This window comes from Typopeltis vanoorti, chromosome 12 (assembly GCF_054136105.1).
Source record: "Typopeltis vanoorti isolate ZY-2024b chromosome 12, IOZ_Tvanoo_1.0, whole genome shotgun sequence".
Taxonomy (NCBI): domain Eukaryota; kingdom Metazoa; phylum Arthropoda; class Arachnida; order Uropygi; family Thelyphonidae; genus Typopeltis; species Typopeltis vanoorti.
In genome coordinates this window covers 106384388-106409373 of record NC_143560.1, presented here as the reverse complement: position 1 = coordinate 106409373, position 24986 = coordinate 106384388, and the positions used below count along the sequence as shown (strand labels likewise).

The window sequence follows — 24986 nt, the reverse complement described above, 5'->3', positions numbered from 1 at the left end:
TGGACAGTGTGCTCTCCATTTAGCCACATGGCAGGGATACATTGGAAATATTTTTAGCAAACTCCAATACCCAAGGTATGTTTCACCATTGAAAAGGAAAACAACTGTCAATCCTTCCTTGACACTCTTGTCACCTGACTTGTTAATGGATCCCTATTCTTTCATGCCTGCAGAAAACATATCCACATGAAGGTTCATATATCATCATCAGTCACATCACCACCCTTCCCAGCAATATGGTCTCATGGAAACTTTATGAAATCTTGCTAGAACCATTTGCTCTCACCACGCTATTCCCTCCAAGAAATCGCTGACATCTGGGACACTTTTTTTAGCCAATGGATTTCCCCCTTCATAAAATGAACAAAACTCTTAGCTCATCCCAGAATCCCTCTCCTCTCCATAATTTAAAATACACAAAATCCATTCTATTCTCTATATCCAGAGCACCTCAGAAAAAATTTCACATGTTCTAAAACAGTCCACCATACTGATCTCCTTCAACCCATGCCAAAAACTATCTAACCTTATCTGCCCACCAAAATATCCTTTCTATTGGCTAGACCATCCTGGAATCTACTGCAGCCATTGTCCTGCAAACTCTCCTCATTTAAACAAACAGGAAGAACACAAGAATAGCAGACTGTGCCCTGGATATAGATCATCAGATTCAGGGGGAAAATCTTTGCAAATCAAATAATGCAAAGATCTGGAAGACAATTATCATGTGATCTTCAGCAAGTTTCCATCATCACACCTATAGAGGGTGCCAGTTAGAATTGTAGGATCCTGCCAGTGACACTTGGTCCATGTTTGCTTTCTTTGCAGCGTGCCTGCATGCACATGCTTGGTGTTTTTTCTCGTGACTTTATATTTTGCCATTTGAAAACCAATGCAAAATATTGACATAATAATTTATTAACCAACTGAAGTCAGTTATTATTTTATCTCTAGACATGTATCTATTCCACAAAATATCAACATGAATGGAGTTATCCATTGCCGAGAATATCTCTTCAGCTATAGAACCTTGTGCTTTTCAGTTATTGCCACTTTATTTATATATGCATTAATTAATTTGATATTGCTTTCTAATGGTTCTTAAAATTAGAATGGTGTAAGCATAGCAATCAAGTTACTTAACTTTGATGTAAATCTATCATGTCTCAAAGATGTGTAAATGTTTGCTTACACAATTGTTAAACAATCTGTTTTTATCCAGCAAAACTATTCTAAAAGTGTTACTTTGAATATTCTAACTCAGTGATATTTGTCTTAGTTGTATTTTTTTATTCTTTTCAAGTTGAAATTTCTTGTTATTTTGTTCAGAAGAAAGAATACAGAATTGAGGAATTTTTACTATCAGTTGAACAGTTTCTTCTATAAATAAGATATCTTCATCGCATTATTACTTTAGAACTGGGCTTAAACCAAATTAAATTTAAAAAATCCTTAGAATAGACATTTTAGTTCTTGTTAAAAACTCAAAAATTTCATGTAATATAAAAGTACATACATTTCATACAAACTAGGTGCAATCAGTTAAGTGAATCAGATAGCCATTTGTTAGTGTTAATCTTAGGTTTTAGAAATAAGCAAGATGCTATTCATCATCCCTACTCCAACATAAAAATAAAGCTTTTACTCATCTTAGGTTCTCCCCAACCACCATCATTGCCATTGATGGCTCATTAATGTTTTATCAGAGGTTACTAAGAATTGCGACCCTGCAAGCAAGTAGTTTCAAGGAAAATGGCTGAAACTTCATGCTAGAAGTTTAATGTAACTTAAGTTCTTATTAGCATGTTAGTGATATAAAATTTAATGGTATTATAAACAACATCACAGGGAGAAAAATGAATCAGTTGTTTTTTTTTACTTGGAAGTAATTGCCATTTAGTTTTATGGATGATAAAATTAAAATTGAATGTTGTATTGGAAACAAAAAGTGGGTAAGAAGATTGTAAAATGAATAAAAGTTGAGCAGCTTTCAGAGGTGAACTGTAGATTAAAATACTATGCAAAAAAAAAAAAATGAAAGCATTTGAAACAAGAAATGAAACCATGGAAATTTATATGCAGACCTTGAAGGAAACTCTTTGATTGATTTGCTCAAATATGCATTGTAGTAAGGTTGTCTACAAAGATAGAAAAATCAGAACTCAGTGATGGACTTGGGAATTGAATAGGCAGTGAAGGAAAATAGGGAATTGTATTGAAAGTTCCATACATGTAAGTCAGCTTCTGCTGTGAGAAAAATTAAAGAAAGTGAAGCACTGTGTAAAAGTAGCTAAAGAATTCATGCGAATTATTATTATTCAGGCCTCCATGGAGTCAAAAGACTCATCGTGGGAGGTCCTTCCTAAGAAACACAAAGTCTATCAAGACTCATCGAGGGGAGGTCCCCCCCCCCTAAGAAACACGAAGTCTATCATACCACTCCTTGAACTCACTGACCATTCTCGCTCTCACCACCCCATCAGGCAATGCATTCCATGGTTCAACCACTCCTCACCCTCTTGCTCACAGTTTCCTTTAGTAACTTCCAGGGATGGCGTCTTGTCATCACTCCTTCCTGCTGTTCAACCAAGCGAAAGAACCCCCCAATGTCAACCCTGTAACCACCTCTCAACAGTTTAAAAGTCTCAATCATATCACCTCTCCTTCTTAAAACATAAATATATTTCAGGAAAATAGTAAGATATTTTGGAAGCTATTGAAAACATTTAACAATGGAGGAAAGAGTACTATAAAAGAAATCAGATGAAAAAGTGACATGAAAACTGAAGATAAAGATATTCTAGTTGTCTGAAGTAATTAATTTGAAAGAATTGCTAAATGAAACAAACATTGACAGCACAGTGGTCGAAAACATTCAGAAGCAGTGCAATCTGGATTACATGTCAATACTTCAAATAGAAAAAGCCATCAAAAACCTGAAATGTAAAAGACAGCTGGATCAAAGATCAAAAATGTTCAAATTATGAAAGTATAAATATTTTAGAGTGGCTACATTGCATATTCAGAAGGCCTAGTTAAATGGTTGAAAATAAAACTATATGTGAAAATTGATTAAATTTTCTTACTCAGTTTCCTGGTAAGATTTATGCAAGTATACTGGAGAAAAGGATAAGAAAACTTGTGGAAGGAAAGCTTAGAGATGAACAAGCTGGATTCAACCCAGAGGGTTGTCAGTATCAGATTTTTACTTTAAGACAAATAGTTGAGAAATTATGAGAATATAACAAGGATCTGGATTTGGTTATAGCATCAGAAGAGTTGATAATAACTGAGTTGACGTCTCTCCCACCAGTTGGAGAGAGTGACCATATGGTGTTGACATGGAAAATGAATAGACATGCAGGAGTATCAAAGAGACGGGAACTTATGTGGAATTATAAGGCAGGTGATTATAATAGTCTTAGACGTCAACTTCGGGAAGTTTCATGGAGGGAGGAATTGGACGGCCGGGATATCACCAGTGCGTGGGAAATTGTGAAAGAATATTTGTTATCAGCAATGGTAAGTTGTATACCACGAGTGAAGAAGAGGGCGCAATTTGGAGTAAAGTGGATGACAAACAACATTAAACAGGAACTGCATGCGAAAAAGAGGCTATGGAAGAGATATAAGGAGACAGATGAAGAGAGGATGAGTGAAGAATATAAGACACAGGCCAGAAGAGTGACTCGTGTGGTAAGGAAAGCGAAACTGGAATATGAGAGGAGATTGGCCCTAAGATCCAAAGAAAATCCTAGGGAATTTTTTAGCTATGTGGCCAGTAGGAGGAGAAATGACTGTGGAAGAATGATATTGTGGGATAAAAATGGGAATAGAGTGACTGATGCAGAGGACATAGTGGAATTGTTCAATGAACACTTTATTGGAGTATTTCATCCTAGAGGAGTCAGTTTTAATGCTAGAGGGATAGGACTGGTACGAGGTCTGGAGGTACAGGAGGAGAGTGTGTTTCAGATACTGAGTACTCTGGATGTCAGTAAAGCTGTGGGACTGGATGGTATTTCGCCACGAGTTTTGAGAGAATGTGCTAGCGAATTGACAATACCTTTAACGTGGCTTTACAATGAAAGTCTGGCTTTGGCAAAGGTGCCCAGGGAATGGAAGGAAGGTAAGATAGTGCCATTGCATAAGGGTGGTAACAGACTGGAAGTGTCTAATTATAGGCCAGTCTGTGTGTCATCAGTAGTTGTTAAGATCTTGGAGAAAGTAGTGAGGGACTGTGTACAGCATTGGGCAGATGAGGGTAATGTTATCTGTGAGAATCAACATGGATTTGTGAAAGGACGCTCTTGTTTTAGCAATATGCTAGCCTTTTATAATAAAGTTACAAGAGCATTAGATGAGGGAAAGGCATATACTGCAATTTTCTTAGACTTGGCGAAGGCATTTGACAGGGTGCCACATGATAAGCTGATATTTAAGTTGCAGCACATGGGTCTGGATGTCAGATTGGTCAACTGGATTCAGGATTGGCTGTCTGATAGGTATCAGAGAGTTGTGTATGGTGGAGCAGTTTCCAGGAGGCAGAGGGTTACAAGTGGGGTCCCACAGGGCTCAGTACTAGGACCTATATTGTTTAACCTTTATATCAATGACATAGCCAGTGGATTGCAGGGGGATATTCAGTTGTTTGCGGATGATGCGAAGCTGGGAAGGATTATTAGTAATAGCGCAGATGTGGTAGCCCTGCAAGAGGATTTAAATAAGCTAGATAGATGGGCAAATGAATGGGGGTGTCAGTTTAATGCAGCAAAATGTAAGGTCTTGAGGTTTGGGAAACATCGATGGGATGCTGCATACTCTATGGGAGGAGTTATACTGGAGGAAGTAGGGGAGACAAGAGATCTGGGGTTGATGATTGATAGAAACCTGAAGTTTAGGGGACATATTGCAAAGGTGGTGAAGGTAACACAGAGGATTGCTGCTATTATGAGAAGGACACTGACCTGCAGAGATAAGAGGGTTATCATTCCGTTGTATAAGTCTCTGATCAGACCACACTTGGACTATTGTTCTCAGATTTGGTCCCCAGGATTTGAAGGGGATAAATTAACTGTGGAAAGGATACAAAGACGGATGACAAAGATGGTTTCAGGACTGTACAATGATAGTTATGAGGATCGGCTGAGAGAATGTGGACTGCAGAGTTTGGCGGATAGAAGAAGGAGAGGTGATATGATTGAGACTTTTAAACTGTTGAGAGGTGGTTACAGGGTTGACACTGGGGAGTTCTTTCGCTTGGTTGATCAGCGGGAAGGAGTGATGACAAGAGGCCATCCCTGGAAGTTACGAAAGGAAACTGTGAGCAAGAGGGTAAGGAGTGGTTTCTTTGTGTGGAGGGTGGTTGAGCCGTGGAATGCATTGCCTGATGGAGTGGTGGGAGCGAGAACGGTCAGTGACTTTAAAGAGTGGTATGATAAACTTTGTGTTTCTCAGGGGGGGACCTCCCCTCGATGAGTCTTGACAGACTTTATGTCTTAGGAAGGACCTCCCTCGATGAGTCTTTTGACTCCTTGGAGGCCTGAATAATAATAATAATAATAATAGTAATAATAATCTGTATCTACATTTTGTAGTTCTGTAAACGGCATGTGATAAGGTGCCAAGAAAAAAAAAGGCTAGCTGTTCAAAGTGCTAATGGCTCTATGATGTAAATAGGACATTAGATCAAGCATTATATAGTATATGTTTGAGTGGTAAGTCACATTGCAAAGGAAAATGGAAATAAACCTGATATCAAAATTGGAAATGTTAATCTCAGCTCTTTTCTTTATGCAGGTCATGTTATACCCATAAAGAAATCCAGTACAAATCTGCAGGATTCCCTAACTACATTTAATAACTGTTGTAATAAATTTTGTATGAAAATCAGCATTGAAAAGATAGACAAACTGAAAATAGGCAGAAACATTGAAAACTTCAACTGCATCCTGAATGGAGAATCTACAGAACAAGTCAAATATTTCAACTATTTAAATACAACTTTTAGCAAAGATGGAAAATTAAATATGGAAATATTAATGGAATTAACAAAGCTGGTATGGTGGGAAGTCAACTGGATAAATTAATATGGAATAAGAGAGAAATTAGTCAAAACACTAGACTAGCTGAAAACAAGACAGTGTTTAAACTAATTTTAATTTATAAATCTGACAGCTGATCAAAGACAAAATATCACAAAGAAAATCTGGTAATGATTGAACATTAACCTGGATTCAGTATCCACTTGATTTTTATAATTAAACTAAATATTTCAGGTTCTTTATATAGTTTGCACAACTTGTGGTTCCATCTGATTTTCTGGAAACAGTTATCATTTGCTAAACCATTTTCAGAGCCAAATAATATACCTACATATACACACAGATATAACAGCCAACTTTGCAATGGATTGTCATACAGAGCTTTGAATGATCAAGTAGCATAAGCCATTCCAGATTTGGTCTCTTTATTGAAGATTGCAATACTCTTTTTTATGCACCCACAATAAGTATTGTAGTATAAGTCCAGTAGTATAACATGTGTTGATTGGGAAGGGTTACTATGAGCCTACACTTATTATCCATAGATATGGGAATTCCTTACATTGTAGTCTTTCCGTAGTGTGGAAGGATGCAATTGTGCTGGAATATCATCTTTAATATCTTTCACTTTCATCATGTGAACTTCATCTAAAGCAGTCCAGATATGTTATTATTATTATTATTATTATTCCTGATACCTCCAAGGAGTCCGAAGACTCATCGCGGGAAGACATCTTCAACTGTCTCTACATCTTACCTCTACTACGAATCAACGCCATCTACCGCCCACCTCCAACACTACCACAACTAGTAATTTTTGTCTGTAAATTGCGTGTGTTCTGAAGGGCCGATTTGTATGTATGTTTCCTTTGTTATTGCTGGTAATGATTGAATATTAATCTTTTGGACTGGTACAGACATGTTTAGATAACTTGATGCAATTTAATCCCAAATCCCCCACATGGTGCCAAAGCACTATTGTTTCATTTTTATGAAAATTTCTGTAAGTAAATGTTATTGTTGCATAGTCATATAAATATTTTTTTTCTGAAAATGTCACATGGCATAGTCATCCTCTTCAAAAACATGTGCAGAATATGCACCTTACAGGGGAACAATTGCAGCCTTCTGTGGAAACTTTGAGTATTGCAAATCTCCTGCACTTGTAGTATGGAGGATTTCAGTTATCTGACAGTAGCTTGTGTTGGCTTGAAGTAATTTTGCAGAAATGCTTCCCTTATTAGACTCAGTGTTTGCCTCACTTGCACATTTCAACTCTTCATATTTCTGGTTTGAAATATGAAGCCTCATAAGTATCAACATGCTGTTTAGATCAAGCTATGGGGGATCACTCTACATTGGTATAGTATTATCCTCAAGATTTTCTTAGCCTTCTTGAAATGCTTAAATCACTTGGACATATGACACCTCCATTCTCTAGATGTTTTTGTCTTTATTTCATATCCCTTAAATATTACATAAATTAAAAAATTTTACATTAACAAGCAATTCATTGCAACAGTTCTACAAAATATTCCATACAAAAAGTTGTAATAAAATATTTCAAAATGAAATCGGGCATTATGTGATTTATTTTTAAATGTTGCCAAATGTTTGACTAACCTGGAAAAAATAAATATGTAATGAGTTTGTTTACTGAAAGAAAAAGAAATTAGACTAAACTATTGTCATGTATGTGTGTATGTATATACACACACACACATGTTGTAATTATCTTTTTCATAGAATGTGGGGATTCCTGTTTCGGTAAGCAGTAAATCACTTCAACTATGGTCCATTGTTTCTACGAAAGATCCTGGTCAAGTGAGTGCTACATCATGGTCTATCGGTGCCTTCACAAGTGCAAGTAAGACTATAAAAAATTGCTTGAAAAATTTTGAAGGCATGTGTGTAGAACAGTTCATTTAAAGAATTTTGAGAGCTTATATTGATTTCATTATTACAGTGTATATAGACCAATTATGATATGTCTCCTCTTCATATGCATTTCAAATAAACAGAAATTGCTCTCCATTTTTTTAGTTTCTAAAGATTTTCCTGTTGAAATAAAAGTGATTTGAACCTCTTTTTTTTTAACTTGTATATTCCTAAGTGAAATATGAGAATAAACTGTATGAAAGAAGAAAAGAGCCTAAAAGCTTCAACTAGGCCTCAAATCTTCCCCGAAAGAGAGTATAAGAATAATGACGCTCATTATGATTTTATACCAGGTAGGCATTCAACATACATTGACTTATGTTGGGCAGAAAATAATCTCATCTTCAGTTATTTGCTGACGATGCTAAACTGGGAAGTGCAGTGGTAAATGAAGATGATGTGGAAATCCTACAGGAAGATTTAAACAGACTAGCAGTATGGGCAGAAGTAAATGGCTGCCAGTTTTAATGTGCCCAAGTGTAAGGTGAGATCAAGAAGCTGATGAGGCCAAGCACTTAGATGTGATTGTGGACAGGGAGTTGAAGTTTAGAGAGAATATTGCAAAGGTAACCAAAACAGCATATTACATAACATGGTTGTTGAAGAACACGCTAACAAGTAGGGATAGAGAGATTATTTTATCCTTATATAAGGGTGCATTTTTCGTAAGGCCACATCTGACTACTGCATACAGATTGTGGCAGATTTGTGGAATGTTCCCTATAAGAATAGATTGATGGTCTGTAGGCTTCAAAAATTAGCTGATAGGCAAAAAAGAGGTGACATGATAGAAGCATTTAGGAAGTTATTAAGGAAATTTTATAGGATTGACACTGAAATCTTTTTTCAGTACATGGTTGCCAGAAGTGGTTGCAGGTGCTTCATCAGTGAATGAGTTTAAGGAGGGATATGAATGGGTATTGTGTGAATGATGGCTGGTGTGTGTTAATGGATCTCCCACAATGAGTCTTCTGACTCCATGGAGATGCCTGTATAATAATAATAATAGGAATGATCTTCTCATCCCCCCCCCCATGCATTAGGCTTAGTGCCCTGTCACAACCAAGTAACTTTACTTCACACTTATTAGCTAATCTTATTTGCATAGTCTACTATGTTTGTAAATGCATGGCTAGATTTTATCTTTCAGGATAAAATCTAGCCTAGCATATTCTTTGGCTAGATTTTATCTTTCAGGATGAAAGAACCTGCGTTTCTGGGAGGAATATTCTGCAATCTCTATATAAGATCAGCTAACTCTCCTTTTGTTGAAAAGCTCTTTTAAAAGTTCTTTATATTCAAGATGATGTTCGAATCCATCCATCTAGTTTTCTATCCATTGGACATCATCATGATGAATCAAAGGATGAAACCAAATTCTTATGGGAGGATAACACCTTCATAACTTACTCATGTAATTTTGATCAGTTTCATTTATATGAAATAGAATGCATCTTTTTGTTTAATTTTACTAACAATTTCTTGAATTATTAAAACATTACCTTCAGGTAATTCGGATTTGGTTGGTTTTATGCTTCTTGTTTCCTTTTGACATTCTGAAGAGATTATGAGTGTATGAGCATACACGTGTCCTCTCCAACAGTGGACTCTGAATACAGTAGTCCTAATTATATGACTATTACCTGGCATTCCAGTTTATATGACTGGAATGTCTTGGTAAATCACAGCTTTTGCTGTGATTTACCAAGGATTTAACTGCAGAATTTAATCCTGCAGTTTTTCAGCCAATTATGATTGTTACCTTGTTTCCTTTTGACATTTTGAAGAGATTACGAGTGTATGAGCATACATGTGTCCTCTCCAACAGTGGACTCTGAATACAGAGTCCTAATTATATGACTATTACCTGGCATTGCAGTTTATCTATCATATCTAGTGATGTGAACACTCTTTTAAGCCTAAGTCTTAGCTATGTACAGTGTTGAGATGTGCATGCATTTGATACAAATACCATTGTTTTTGTCTGTGCTAGTGCAAATTGTACAAACTGTAATTAATTGATTTATGTTTACAATGGAAAAAAAAAATTCATGACAAGTGAAAATAGAAAACAATGGTTCTTTCAATTGAGAAAAAACTTGGATCTTAAAAAAATATTATGAAAAGGTCTGTGCAAACAGTTGCATCTAAACTTGGCATAGGAGACTAATCTTTAAAGGTACCTATGATATAACTATAAACAGCAAATTACATGATAACCGCAATAATTGACTTTAATGAAAATACAGATATTTCATAACTCTCATTAAAGTTAATTACCGTGCTTATTATGTAATTTGTTGTTTATTGTTTTGGCATAAGAGAGTTACAATTGGCATGCCTATATCAAATCCTGTATACTCCAAGCAAAAGCTGTGATTTACCAAGAGGAATTTAATCCTGCAGTTTTTCAGCCAGCTTATTAGCATAGATTGGCTTCATTGATGAAAAAAATTATGCCAAATATTCGTGGAAAAAATTATTGTCAAGTTTTGAAGAATTTTTTTTTTAAATTTTAAAATAAAATTTCATCATCTTACCAAAAATGATTGAGTATCAGGAGAGGAATTATATAAGTGCATTGAACCTTTATAAAATGCTGCCTGCAAGAACTTCATCCCATGCTGAAGCTTCAGCTTATGGATATAAATGAAGTAAAAAAAAAAAAAAAGTGACTATTCTTACTTGGAGTGATAATGCTAATAACTTTAAGTTACAGCTTGCATTTATTAGAAAGTTAGAAAAACAACCTAGCTCATACAGTGCTTTCAATTTCTTATGAGAACCAGAATAAAGCATGGCTGGATTCAGATGGCTTCTGAAGGCTAGTTTTTTTAATGAGTTTGTTCATCAGTAGTAAAGTTTTTGAAGTTGCTAAACTGGACTTTAGTTTTTGTATGTTTTTAACTTTGTATCAAAATTGATACCAGCCATCATTGTTATATCTTTACTTTACCAATTTTATTGACATTTTTCTTAAGAGTGCAAATTAAACTTCTAAAGGGGTGCTTAAGGGTCAAAGCTGTATAACTAAAAGGAGACCTCCACATAGCCTTTAAAGGAATGCGGAGAACGGACCAGGGCTTCTGACCTAATGTCCAATCCTCACCTTCTTGTAGTGCACCCTGTTGGGTATCTACTTGGATACTGAATAAAGCTAAATCCCAAATTGCCAGAGGATGGGCTGGCAATTTGGGATTTAGCCGACCAAATTGTATTCTTATTGGTTAAACCAAAATATAGAATGATGGTACAACATGACAAAATTTCATGCCGGCTGGGGCTTCGCCCGGTTAAACAAGGCCCCCGTTGTTTTCGCCAGGGAACCAGGGCAAACAGCAAAAAGTCAGCTATTGGAACAAATCTGAAAATAAACCCCAACTCAACATCACCAGAGTTAAAGATCGGTACTATCGACCTAAGAAGCCTAAATGGCAAAGAAATGGAGCTAGCTGAGGAATTAGATAAGTACCAGATCGACATCATAGGGGTGACTGAAACAAAAAAAAACAAAAAAAACTGGTGAGATCTTTCTGAGCAATAAATACAAAATGTTATATTCAGGCAGTGACAATCAAGGAAAAGAAGGAGTAGCCATAGTATTCAACACAAAATACGAGGCTAATCTTCTTGAATGGCACTCAGTCTCAAGTAGAGTAATGTGGGCAAATATGAGAATGGGGAACTGGACAATGAGACTTATTTGTGTCTATGGTCCCACAGAAGGTTCTACTAAGGTAGAAGTGGAGAAATTTTTTGAGGCTTTAGAAAAAGCAACTGACACAATGAAAAAGGAAAAGTTGGTCCTTGTTGGGGATCTAAATAGCAGAGTAGGAAATGATTGTGAGACATACATAAATATTTTGGGAAAATTTGGAGAAAAGAGCAAAGCTAATAATAATGGCAAATATCTGTTGGATTTCTGCTCAGGACATGGACTGGTTATTACTAACACCACGTTCCAACATAAAAATGTGCACAAATTCACGTGGAGAGAAGAGGCAAGGAATAAGAAAAGTCTCATTGACTATGTTATTGTTGATAGTGATGTTTTCTCCCTGGTGCAGGACACCAGAGTGTACAGAGGATTTGAAATTGGAAGTGATCACTATTTAGTCTTGAGCAGGATAAAATTGGATTTCATATTGAAAAGAATGACATGTAAGAAAGTTTTAAAGCGAATAAAAGTTGAGCAGCTCTCGGATGTGAACTGTAGACTAAAATACACAAAGATTATTGAAGAAAAAATGAAAGAGTTTGAGAACAGGAATCAAACCTTGGAGATTCAGTGGCAAACTCTGAAGGAAACATTGATTGATTCTGCCAGAGAGGCATGTGGTGAGGTTGTGTGCAAGGATAAAAAAATCAGAACTCCCTGGTGGACACAGGAAGTTAAAGAGGCAGTGAAGGAAAAGAAGAAAGCATATCAAACGTTTCTGTCAAATAAGTCAGCTTGTGCTCTTAGAGAATATAGAGACAAATGCAAGAATGCTAAACACTGTGTAAAACTAGCTAAACAAAAGTCATGGGAGGACTTTGGCAAGAATGTAGAAAATAAATATCAAGAAGGTGGCAAAATATTCTGGAGGTTGTTGAAGAAGCTTAGGAATGGAGGAAAGAGTGCTGTAAAAGGAGTTAGAGATGATAAAGGTGACATGAAAACGGGAGAAAAAGATATCCTTGAAGTATGGACTAATTACTTTGAAAAACTGCTAAATGAAACAAGCAGTGATGATAGCACAGTGATAAAAAACACTGACCAGGCATGCAGTCAGGAATACATATCCATACTTGAAGCAGAAAAAGCCATCAAAGGCTTAAAATGAGGAAAGTGGTATTAAACATGATATCAAAATTGGAGATGTTAATGTCAGCTCTTTGCTTTATGCAGATGATGTTATACTTCTAAATAAATCTGCTACAAGTCTGCAAGATTCTCTGACTAAATTGAATAGCTGTTGTAATAGATATGGTATGAAGGTCAGCAATAAAAAGACAAAGACAGTGAAAATAGGCAGAATCATTGGAAATATCAACTGTGTTGTGAATGGAGAACCTGTGGAACAAGTAAAACATTTCAGCTACTTAGGCATGATTTTTACTGAAGATGGTAAATTAAATATAGAAATAGACAACAAAATCAGCAAAGCTGGTGTGGTGGGAAGTCAATTGAATAAATTCATATGGAATAAGAGAGAAATTAGTCGGAACACTAAATTAGCTGTATACAAGACAGTGTTCAAACCAGTTTTAACTTATGGATCTGAGAGCTGGGTCAGAAGTAAAACACTTGACCAAAGACTAGAGGCCGCAGATATGAGAGTCCTGAGAAAGATTATAGGCGTGAACAGATGGCATCAATGGCAATATCATATTAAAAACGAGGATATTAGGAAAGAACTTGACATTGTCAGCATCCAGGAATGTGTTAGCAGCGCTAATCTCAGGTGGTATGGTCACTTAAACAGAATGGACGAGGAAAGATTAGCAAAACAAGTGTTCTCTGCCAGGTTTGCAGCAAAACGACCCAGAGGAAGACCAAGATATAGGCGGATTGATGCGGTACAAAGTGTCTTAGACGATAGAAATATAAGATCTGATAATGTTGGAGTCTTGACAAATAACAGACTGATTTGGAGGAAAATTGTAGATAGGAAGTTAGTAATGATGTAATTTTTTTCATGTAGTACTATCATATCCTGTATACCCTTTGAGAGTACATGACAGGAATTTGATGATGATGATAAATTATGTACATGTGGAAACAATACCATCAGAAATGTATTGAGCCATTGTTTACATACTTCTGTTTTTAAAGTTTGTCTTCAAATCAGCAATGAATTTTGAAGTTGCAGTTATGATTTGATGTACAATATAATGTGCTGTGTGCATGATGCATGCATGCATGCAAGTGCATATCAATGTATAGATGGTAGCATAACATATATATACAGTGGTGGGAGGAAAAGTGCATAAAAGCAAATCTGCATAAATCAGTAGTTGCCTGTGTAGTGATGTGAATAGATTTTCTTTTTAAGACCCACCAGATTAATTCTCATGGCATTATATATTACCTTTTGAAAGCAATGATTGCAATTAATATAAATCATTTTTGCCCTAAAGTCAAATTGATGTTCCATTATATTCAGTTGATCCCTCAGATCTATCAGTAATCTTTTTTTCACAATTTAGTTTCACAAAAATTGTTGTGACATTTCCGTTACTTTTGAAAATTGGTCACACGACTTTTGTTTTATATATCATTATTTTTATTTTATATAGCATTCTTTCATCTGTCATTTTTTTGAAAAGCAGTCAACATATTAACTCTTCCCTTCCCTAGCTTCGATAAGTAGACCATCAAGGGGCATTGCCTTCTTGTTTTTCTTTTTGCTTAAAGTTTATACTGTCTATTTTTTTGCTATAGATTATATATTTATTTATTCTAAGTGAATTTTCTTGATTATAGAATATGTGAAAATATCTTTATGATTGTTCTATCATACAGTATCTTCATTCCTTGTTGATATACTTTGGTTTTCATTCATTATATATTTTACTTTTATTATGGCCTTAGTCATTTTGTGTGTTTTGCCAGTCTCTAAATTTGTTTTTCTTCTAGGATTGCCAACTCTTCCAGGGCATGTGCCAGAAAATTACATTCTGGCCAGTGATTTACATACCCACATACCCTCCCTTGAGATGTAAATTTCAGGAGTGTTAAAAAAATTCATTTTATTTATTTTTTTTTTCTAATTTTGATATCAATAAACAAAACATGATCAGACCAAATTAAATATTTATAGTATACAAAATAAACATTGAGTTATTTTTATTTCATCAACAAACTAAATAAACATTCTTTATCAAAAAAAGATAGTTTTTTTTTTTTTTTTTTTTTTTTTAAATTGTGGACTTTGGCAGCCTTTAAGGGTGTAATTTGTTTAGGTCATTTGAGATAGCAATGACTGTCTTGCATTCCATATTAAATTTCACATAACTAGCTTTGATATCTATAACTCATATGTAAAAATGAGTATATTTATATTATGTTATTAAAATTTAATTAAATAAAAATTATACACGAAGTTAGCTTTGCATTATGAAAACCCACCTAATAACTCTTTGGTTCACCTCTCTGTGCAATCACAGCTTGCAGATGCCTAGGAACAGATTCCACAAGGTGTTGAACATCCTTCATGCAGAACTTGATCCCATATCTGCTGCATCAACTCCGTCAGTTCACACTGTGAGGTCCATTGCTGATGTTATTTGGCCCAAGCGAGGCATTGTTTGTGATGTCTGGCCATCATTGTGGATACCCTGGTTGGTCTCTGGCTGTGGAAACCCAGGCAAAGCAAGGTACAGGGCATGATGCATATGAAAATGAGTCGAACAACCCTGCTGTTGTACTGGTGGGTTAGCTGTGTGGTTGTTGCATGTCATTGCTGAGATACCAGTCGTAACACCTGACGCTCACCTCTAGGATCAACTACCCGTGACTGACCAATGTGAGCCTGTCTGCCAGATGTATCTAGTCTTGGTACACCCTTGATACTATAGTACAAGAGCAACCAACAAGTGCAGCTTTTTTTTTTTTTAAATACAGTCATCCCTCAACTTACGCCAGGGTTATGTTCCATCTGGCAGGACATAAGTCAATACATTAAATCAACAGATTAAGTTAGGGACTTAACTGTAATAACTATACTGTCATTTTAATTTTTAAACCTTATAAAACTGTACTGTGTGTTACTGCCACTATAAAACAGGAGAATAATCACCCAAATCTTCCTCCACAATCACATCTTCATTACCTTCCCTATGTGAAGGACCAGACTGCACCTCTTCTGGTGTAATCTTTTATTTTTTGATGAAAATGTCCAATGTGCTTTGCTTATTCCCCTTCTTCTTTTCATCACAAATTTGTTTATAGCAAGCAAACACATCACTTTCCTTTTTACTAATAAGTAGTGTTCAATATTGGGGTCATGTCTTCAGCCATTTTGAGAACATTGCTAACTGCAGAGAACATTTCTGCAAGACCCTTCACTGTGAATTGTTTAACTACCTCCTCTTGTTTCTTTTTTCCTCTTCCTTTTCTCGTTCTTTCTCTTTTGCAACATGTTGTTCCTCCAGTTTGACCAATTCTTCGTTGGTCAACTCTTCAGGAGCACTTTCTTTGAGTTGGACTATGTTGTCATCAAAGGTCCACTTCAAGATTCAGATTGTTTGCTAGACCTACTATTTCTTCACTCAATTTACAAAGGTCTTCATTTTTTTCAAAACTTCCAGAATCACGCACAAACCTTTTTTAGTGTCCTTTTCCATATTCCACTCATATATTGCAAGGTCACTTCGTCCCAAGTCACAGCAATATTGTTAATAGCGTGATAAATATTGAATGTGTTTCAGAATTGCATGAAAGTCTGATTATTTCCTTCAGTGGCAGAAATGGCTTGGAAAAATTTCTCCATAGATGATAAGCCTTAAACACTGCAAGAACTCCCTGATCCATTGGTTGGATCAATGAAGTAGTGTTTGGAGGGAGAAACATGACCTTAACCTTGGAGTGAAGATCACTAATGCAAGGTGGATGACCTGGAATATTATCTAGAATTAATAAAATTTTTAATTCTACATTTTTTTTCACACAATAGCTTTCCATTTCACTCGCATAGCAGTTGATTAAGGCATCGTCTAACAGTTTTTGAGTTATCCACGATTTCTTATTGTTCTGATAATGAACTAGAAGAGTGTGCTTCCTAATGTTTTTGAAGGCTCATGGATTGTCATTGTGCCATATCATAAATGGTTTCAATTTATATCCAGCCACATTACCAAATCATAACATGATCTTTAAGAGCTTTGAAACCAGGCATAGAATTTAGCTTTTGGTGGATGAATGTCTGCTTGGACATTTTTTTCCAAAACAAGGTTTCATCCATATTAAATATTTGCTGTGGCAATATAATTTTCCCCCATAATAATTTTATCCAATTTCTCCACAAACTTTCTCCAGACTTCTCATTGTCACTTGCGATTCACCATACATTTTTACATTATGCAGCACAAAACTCTACTCACAGCTTCTACAATTTTATCCTTATTTTTCAAAATGGCCGTCACTGTAGCATGAGACCATCCCAAGTCATGTGCGATCACATTGACGGGCTTGCCAGCTTCATGTTGCCTTATAATTTGCAACTTCATTCCAAGATCAATTGTTCACCTCTTTTTCTGTGATTCTTCACTAGGTTTTTTTGATTGGACATGTAGGGGCCATGTTGCACAAAAGATCACAACGTATTTAAGATAAATACATAAATAACCTATTTCTCAAACAAAATCAACAGAGGAACTGTTGAAGACGTGCTAAATGCACTGTTGTCACTGCTCATGATGCATTGCTGCTAAATAGAAACCTTTTTATTTTATACTTACTTACTTGCATCTTGTTCAAAAGTATAGTTGAAAATGTTGTTTATTCCCTTATGGGATCACAGACATAAGTCATGGGATGACTGTACTGTCACCTGCCCTCTGTGCCCCAACTATCTGCCCGAGGTCAAAGTGGCTTATGTAGCCATGTTTCCCCATTACTGATAAACATTTACTGATTACATACAGAGATTAGGTGTGTCCATTTATAATAGCTGCATGTAATGGTGATATCACATGACGCTGTATTTACTTGAATATAACTCACACTTTTTATCCCAAAATTAAAGTTAAAAAATCGTGATGTGAGATATATGCGGGGATTTTCAGAAACTAAAATTTCAGGAAAAAACTGAAAATGGGTGACTTGTCAATTATCTCCTATTCACTATAGCTACTTCTGGCCTCGAGAGTGGTTTCCTTGTGTGCATCGTCAGAGTCATCTACCCAAATAGCATTATCTCCTTTAAAGCAGAACGTGAAACAGACAGCAATGGTATGCTGGTAGACACAGAGCAACTATGAAGACTTGCATGTGATTGGTGCAGTATTAACAAAAGCTCGCACAACCCAATGACAAAGGCAAGGTGACAATTGTTGAGTTGAAATGCTAATTGTTTTCAAATTAATTCCATAATATCTGAAACTGCCATAACATATTTTTTAATATTTTTTTTTAGTTTTAACACATTCATGACTGGGTGGTGTTTTGCCCTTTATTCGTTCCAACAAACTTCTCATTACCGTTTGTGTACCGCTTTTGCGTTGTGCAGGTGGGCTCAACTCGCACGAAGTTTCAACCCTTTGGTTGAATTTTATTGCTGCTTGTTTGCGTGTCACTTCTGCATCTTTCAATTCGCTGTAGAATTTTATTTGAAGTTAACCATTGTGATCTGTCTTAAAGACATCGAAAATTACAAAGGCAATCAAATAAACACTTATTTCATGTATTCGAAAAATTGGATGGTAGTTTTTAGTTAGATACTGTGTTTGCTGGTGCAACATGTGGTTTTGCTTGAGTCTATACAGCATAGCTTCTGTGGGAGGAGGACATGTGATTCATTAGTTAGTACTATTTTTTATCCCAGTTTTCTCTAATTGCACTATTTGTTCGGAAATATATTACACAGACTGCAAATGTCTCTGTACCTTATTCAGGAATACAATAAAATTACTTGTTTTTCTTGTATCTGCAGTATAGTGGCTGTGTTGTTTACTACAGCAAGGGAGTTACTGTTCATAAGGCATATTCCGGTAATTGGACCACATTTTTTTATTAAGCTAAAAGCACAATAAAGAAATAAAACCCGACAAGTTTCGTAAGTCATTTGACTTACATCTTCAGGGGTAAAAGGTAACTGAAAGTTAAAACAACAAAAAAGAGAAATTAATGGTTCATACTATATAGTTGTAGCCGTCTGACTGTTTATAAAATTAAAAAATCGGAATGCAGATTCAAAGCAGTGCTAAGTTTAAACAATGCTGGATGATGCCATTTTCTGTTGTTCACGATCATAATGTCCGAGGTCTGACTGAGGTATATTTTTTATCAAAGCTGACCAAACTTGGTGTAGAATTAAGCCTTGGTTTTTATTGCATTGTGTTGGAATTCTAAGTATGTTTGCAGCTTCTTTAAATTTCCTTATGTAACAGTTTTTTTCTATATAAGACATGTGTGTTTTCTGCCAGAGTACATTGTGGCTGGTGGAAGTGGTATGGAAAGCTAGACCTGATTTGTGTTCTCTTCTGTTTTGTACATCCTTTTGGTGTTCGTTCATGCGTATTTCCCCAGATCTTCCTGTCTATCCTACGTAGCAGATGCCGCAAGAACAATAAATTTTATTAACACCTGGTTTTTTTAAAGGATTATGTGGAGGTTTCAGGGGATATAGAAATCTTTTCCAGAGGCAGAAAGGCTAATTTGATGTTATGTTTGTTTATGTAATTTAGCCATCTTGTCTGTAACATTCTTGATATATGAAAGCATGATGGCATTTATGAAATATTATTTCTGTGGGATGCTTGTAGGAGGTGTGTGGAGGATTTTTTTGATAGTCTTGGGTTCATAACCAATTTTTTTGAGGATCTGTGTTAAATATTCCAATTCTTCATTTCTCTGTTTTTCTCTGCTGGAAATATTATAAGCTCTGTCCCTCACGGTTTTTATTAGATCTAGTTTTTGTGAATGGTGGTGGTGTGAGGCTGCATTAAGAAATCTTCCTGTGTTGGTGGGTTTTCTATATATTGAGAAAGAAAGTTTATTATCTTTTTCATTGACTTCTAATAGGATTTCAAGAGAAGGAAGTTTTCTAACTTCTTGTTCTAAAGCAAATTTTATATTCTTATGTAAATTATTCAGGTAATTTTTGAAAGCAATGAGTTTTTCTGTTGTTCCTGGCCAAATGATGAAAATGTCGTCTACATAGCATAGCCAAATTTTAGGTTTTTTTTTTTATGATAATTGATTAAAGCATTATTTTCAAAATGTTCCATAAAAAGGTTAGCTAAAGCTGGAGAGAGGGAAGAGCCCATAGCCAATCCTTCTTTTTGTTCCCAAAATTTGTCTTGATACATGAAAAAAGTATTGTTACTATTGCTGTTACTGTTGCCCCAACATGAGCATGTTTAAACTTTTTTTTCGTTTGTGAAGTATATGCAAAACTTTTTAATTTCTTTTTTTTTTTTTGTAAAGTAAAATCAGGGGGTGTGAGTTATACATGAGGGCATGTTATATTCGAGTAAATGCAGTACTTCATTATCGCCGAGTATGTAAATCAGTGGGGTGTTCCAAATGCAAAGCTAAATCAGTGTATTAGCAATAAAATGTTTATATTGGTAATTTATTTATTCATATGGAGTTTCCTCCCTTTTCTCCCCCTTTGCTATTGGGGTGAGTTGAGCCCCCTTATAGGGGGTAAAGTATTTATGGCTGTAGATCCGTGTGTTCACGAGGCTGATTTGCTTGCTTGCAGGATGAAAAACCCCAGATAAACTGGAGGGGGGACCCTGCTGTCCACGCCTAAGACCGGCTAACTTGGCTATGGCTGAGGAAGATCCTTAAGCTCCTCACGTCGGTGACAGGAATCGAACCCAGGACACTCCTTCCCCAGGCATATGGTTGCGAAGCGCAAAGCCACTAGGCTAACCGTGCGGACTATATTGGTAATATAAGATATTAACATATGGAATTATAATTAAATTTATCAAGTTTTAGTAGTAATGGTAATATAAGAAAAATATACTTGAATTATGGTGCATGTGGTGGGAAATACACATAACACATCAAATGTTGAAATATGCAGAACCAATGAATTCATATCACTTGCTGTTCTATAGGCACGGGGATTGGCTTGCCATTTTGAGAGACGACAAACCCGAATTTCCAAGAGTAAAAACCTACATCCCCCATATGAGACTAACTCACCATTTGATTGAAAAGACTTGAAAAAAAAAAACTGTTTTTAGTTTTTCAAGTTTGAATTCTGGAGAAAGCTACTTTACTAAATTTAAAATATGTCTTTTTTTTTTTTTATTTCACCAGTCTCATTTTCCAATTACTGCACTGTGTAGAAACATAACTATTTGTTTTTAATGTAGATTTTAGGGGGTTTAGCAAACAATAATTATATTGTTTAAATAATCCAAATGTTCTTTATGTTATTTTAGGAAGAATATTGTCATATAAAGATATATTTTGCATACATATGTGTTGGTTACATTGTACTCCAGTTGTTAAATAACTTTTAAAAAGCCTAATTTAGCATTTAAAAACTGGTATCATGTCCTAGTTATTTTTTTATATATTTGAAGAATAAATGAAATTTTCCTTTTCTAGTTCGTGTATTTACATATTTTGTTGATGTTTGGGATCCTGCATTATTCGTAAATTTATTGACTTCTTTGGTTCTCAATTCTGCTGTTGTGTTTGCAACATTGTATTACAGACAAACAGCATTATCAAAATATGTGTAGTCTAGTAAGTATGAATTTTATTTATTTTCTCTCTTGCTCTCTCTCTCTCTCTATATATATAGTATGAAATCTTCGAATCTTTTGTTAAGAAAAATAAAAGGGTACTCAAGAATTATACATTTATGTAAGGTGTTGGCAACCAGGGATAGTCAACCTTTTCAGACTGTCAGGCCACGTTCAACTTTTATCTTTAATAATCGGGCCACAACCGTTTAATTAAGAGAAAATAGTGAGTGAAAAAAATACTTAAGTTATCAATTAAAAAAAACAGAAATATTTAAAGTACGAGATATGAAACTCAATGAAAAATTATCACATAAAAACAAAGTAATATAGTTTATACATTACAATATATGTGTCTCCTTGCTTAATGTGACTTCTGTGATTGTTTTCCCGTAGCCAAGTTATCTATATCCACTTTATAACCTGAGGTGCAAATTTGAATTGAAGCATGCAAATGTGCATCAGTCAGTCAATCGAGAAGAAACTTTATTTTTTCTAAAACTCACCATATGTATGTGCTTCCAAATGCAACTATCATCTTCCTTGTGTAACTGATTAATACTTCACATTTTTTTGGTAAGCATCGATAACATTTTTGGATATTTTCTAACAGAGATACGTTCTTTAATGTTTCATTGTGTTGTAATTCCAAAACTTCCATCTGTAGTTGGTTTGCTATACATCATCAATGTCGACATTAAAAAAAGGCTTCAAACATGATTGCATTTTGATGCTATTTTTATGAAAATCAACTATTCCTTATCCCCAATACCTATATCACACATATCGCATGTGCGATACCATGTATATCGCCCGTGTGATATTTGTGATATAGGTATAAAATTATTTTTAATTTATTATTCATATTAGAAAATGTATTATTTAAATAATTCAACATGTGAGCCACTGATTGCCGATCCCTGGTATATTAAATAGCCATTTTCTAGAATAAAGAAGACACAGTCTTGTAACCTCATATTTCAAGTAAAACTTGTAGCTGTAATAGTTTCATGCATCTTTCCATCCTCAGACTCCTGTATTTCTATTTCCGAAAATTATATAATGCTGTAGAGATTTTGGATGTCATCAGAAAGTTCTAGAATTTTAATGTCAGACCTGTGGTATGTCTATCTACTCAAACACACCAAATAAGCCAGATAGCCAAGATAAATTGTATAATTCTAATGATTAAATTAATGTTAAAACCTTGGAATTATGCATTTTATCTTGGCTATCTGGCTTATTTGGTATGTTTGAGTAGAGATAGACATACCACAGGTCTGACATAAAAATTATAGAACTTTCTGATCACAGAAAACTTGGAAACTCAGTAGAACTGATATTCAGAGCACCATGATGTAGTGTATACACTGAAATTTGAAGTCTAGTTGGTCTTCTACAATTAAATCCTCTTCCTACACAGCTAGGAATAAAGTGATCTATCTATTGAGATATGGCATTAGTAATCCTTAGAAGCAAGGCCAAAGCCTCTGTTGTACTAGGCACTGCTAGTACTACCAATATAATACCATTACTTTGCTTATTGGAAGCCGATACTTTTATAGCTTTTTATACTATATTCGGCATGAAACTCTCTGATTCCAATCTTTGAGTTTCTTATTCAGTTTTAAAACGATGTGGGATCTAATATCCCCTTAATTTAATTAATGTTTATATCGCCAAAATGAGGCCTGTTGGCTCTTTATATTTAAGTAACTTAATGGGTGCACCTTTTTGGACAACTCGTATAGCAGAGTATATAAGTTCTTTTCGCTTTACCCTTTGGTATTAATTTGTATTTTATATACCCTTTGGTATTAGTGACCTCCCTGCCATAATGTAATAACAGCATACATTTCCTAGGAAATGTTTTTACATTATGGAAAATTCCAAGAATAGCAATCGGAACTTTCCCCACCTTTGCAACGAGTTGCCCGTGTTTGTACTACATGGATCTAATATCCCCTTAATTTAATTAATATAAAAAATTGATAAAAAAAATCCTTAGCCCACTTATAGTACCAAATGTTCTATAGGTTTACAGATAGCCTTTTATAGGCAGGAGCAACATAAAAAACTTGTATGCTGTTTGATTCTTTTTATCACAAAAGTGATATTTATCATGTTTGCTCTGATAAACCATACGATGTCAGAGCATCTCCAACTAAAATCTCTGCTTTATAATGCACTTTTGGCTAAAGATCTTTGCTGCTATCAAATTTATTTGTTATTATTAAAGCACTTGAACCAACTAGAACTGAACTCATTAAATAATATGATCTCACATCTAATTAACAGTAAATACCATACCCCAAATTGCAACAGCGAAACCACTTAATAACATTTAAAATATATTATCTAAACCATATAAAAACATACTTCATTATTATTATATATATTTATCATTACTATATCCTGCTTATTGGAGACCTAAAGTGGCTTGAAAAAGTTCCATGTTTAGTTTCTAGAACAGGGTTTCCAGATTATGTAAAAATAAATTAAAAATAGAAAAAAAAATATCCTTAGCTACCCACAGTACAAAATGTGCTATAGGTTTGCAGATAATCTTTTGTGGGTGGGAGCAACATAAAAAGAAAGAAACTCTGTTGTTGTAAATATTTTATTTATCATAAATTATCATAAATTAAACCAAGAAGTTATATTCTTGGTTTAACCCATTATCCGAGTGTAAGCAAACAAAGTATGCACATGAAGTAACTTCATGAGAGGACACCTTATATATAGAAGCTAATGACTTCGCATCAATTGCCTTAGTATTCTATACTGCAATGCACATATCCTTACGAACATGTATAATGCTATGCATTATGGGAAGGGTCACTACCCAGACCATTTTTGACCTTTATTGAGGTCTGATCAGTGGAGCCAGATCCAGAAGTGATACCAAGGTTGAAGTAATGCAGAAGTCATATTTCCATATACAAGTAGTCAAAAGGTATGACACCTTATTACTAAAATACTCTGGATTAGAGATAGATGTTGAAAATTTTTCCACTTGGTTATACTATAAATTAAAGATGCCAAGAAGTTATATTCTTGGTTTCATCTTTGAAACTTTGAAAGATTGCTAAATGATACTAGAAGTGTAAGCATGGTGGCAAAAAACATTGAAGAGGAATGCAGTCAGGAGTACATATCAGTACTTGAGGTCTACCTCAAGTACTGATATGTACTCACTCACTCTCTTGTTCTGGTAGCTTGCTAGAGCAAGCCACCAGACACATGAAATGTGAAAGGCAACTGGAGTAGATTATATTCGACCAGATGATATTCTCAGAAATGCTCAAATATGGAGGCATAAAAAGTTTTAGAGTGGCTACACTTCATAATTCAAAAGGCCTGATTAAAGGGTCAAATTCCAGATGATTGGAGTAGAGCTCTCATATTACCATGTATAAAAAAGGGAAACAAAACTGAACGTGAGAATTGTAGAGGAATTTCTCTGAGTGTTCCTGGTAAAATTTAGCAAGCATGCTTAAAAAAAAGGCTAAGAAAAATTGTGTAATGAAAGCTTCTCCAAGCTTTCATTACACAATTTTCTGGCTTGAAGCCAAATAGAGGTTATCA

General features: G+C 35.1%; 1 protein-coding gene across 1 annotated transcript in view; it reads left to right on the top strand.

The window, feature by feature from the left end:
- Positions 1-21395, top strand: part of LOC150101109 (solute carrier family 66 member 3-like) — a 29112-nt gene extending 7717 nt beyond the window's left edge. The window contains exons 2-3 of the mRNA XM_090402164.1: positions 7791-7911; positions 21259-21395. Of these exons, the coding sequence (XP_090258290.1) occupies positions 7791-7911; positions 21259-21395 (258 nt within the window). The remainder of the gene's footprint in view (positions 1-7790; positions 7912-21258) is intronic.
- The last annotated feature ends 3591 nt before the right edge of the window (positions 21396-24986 follow it).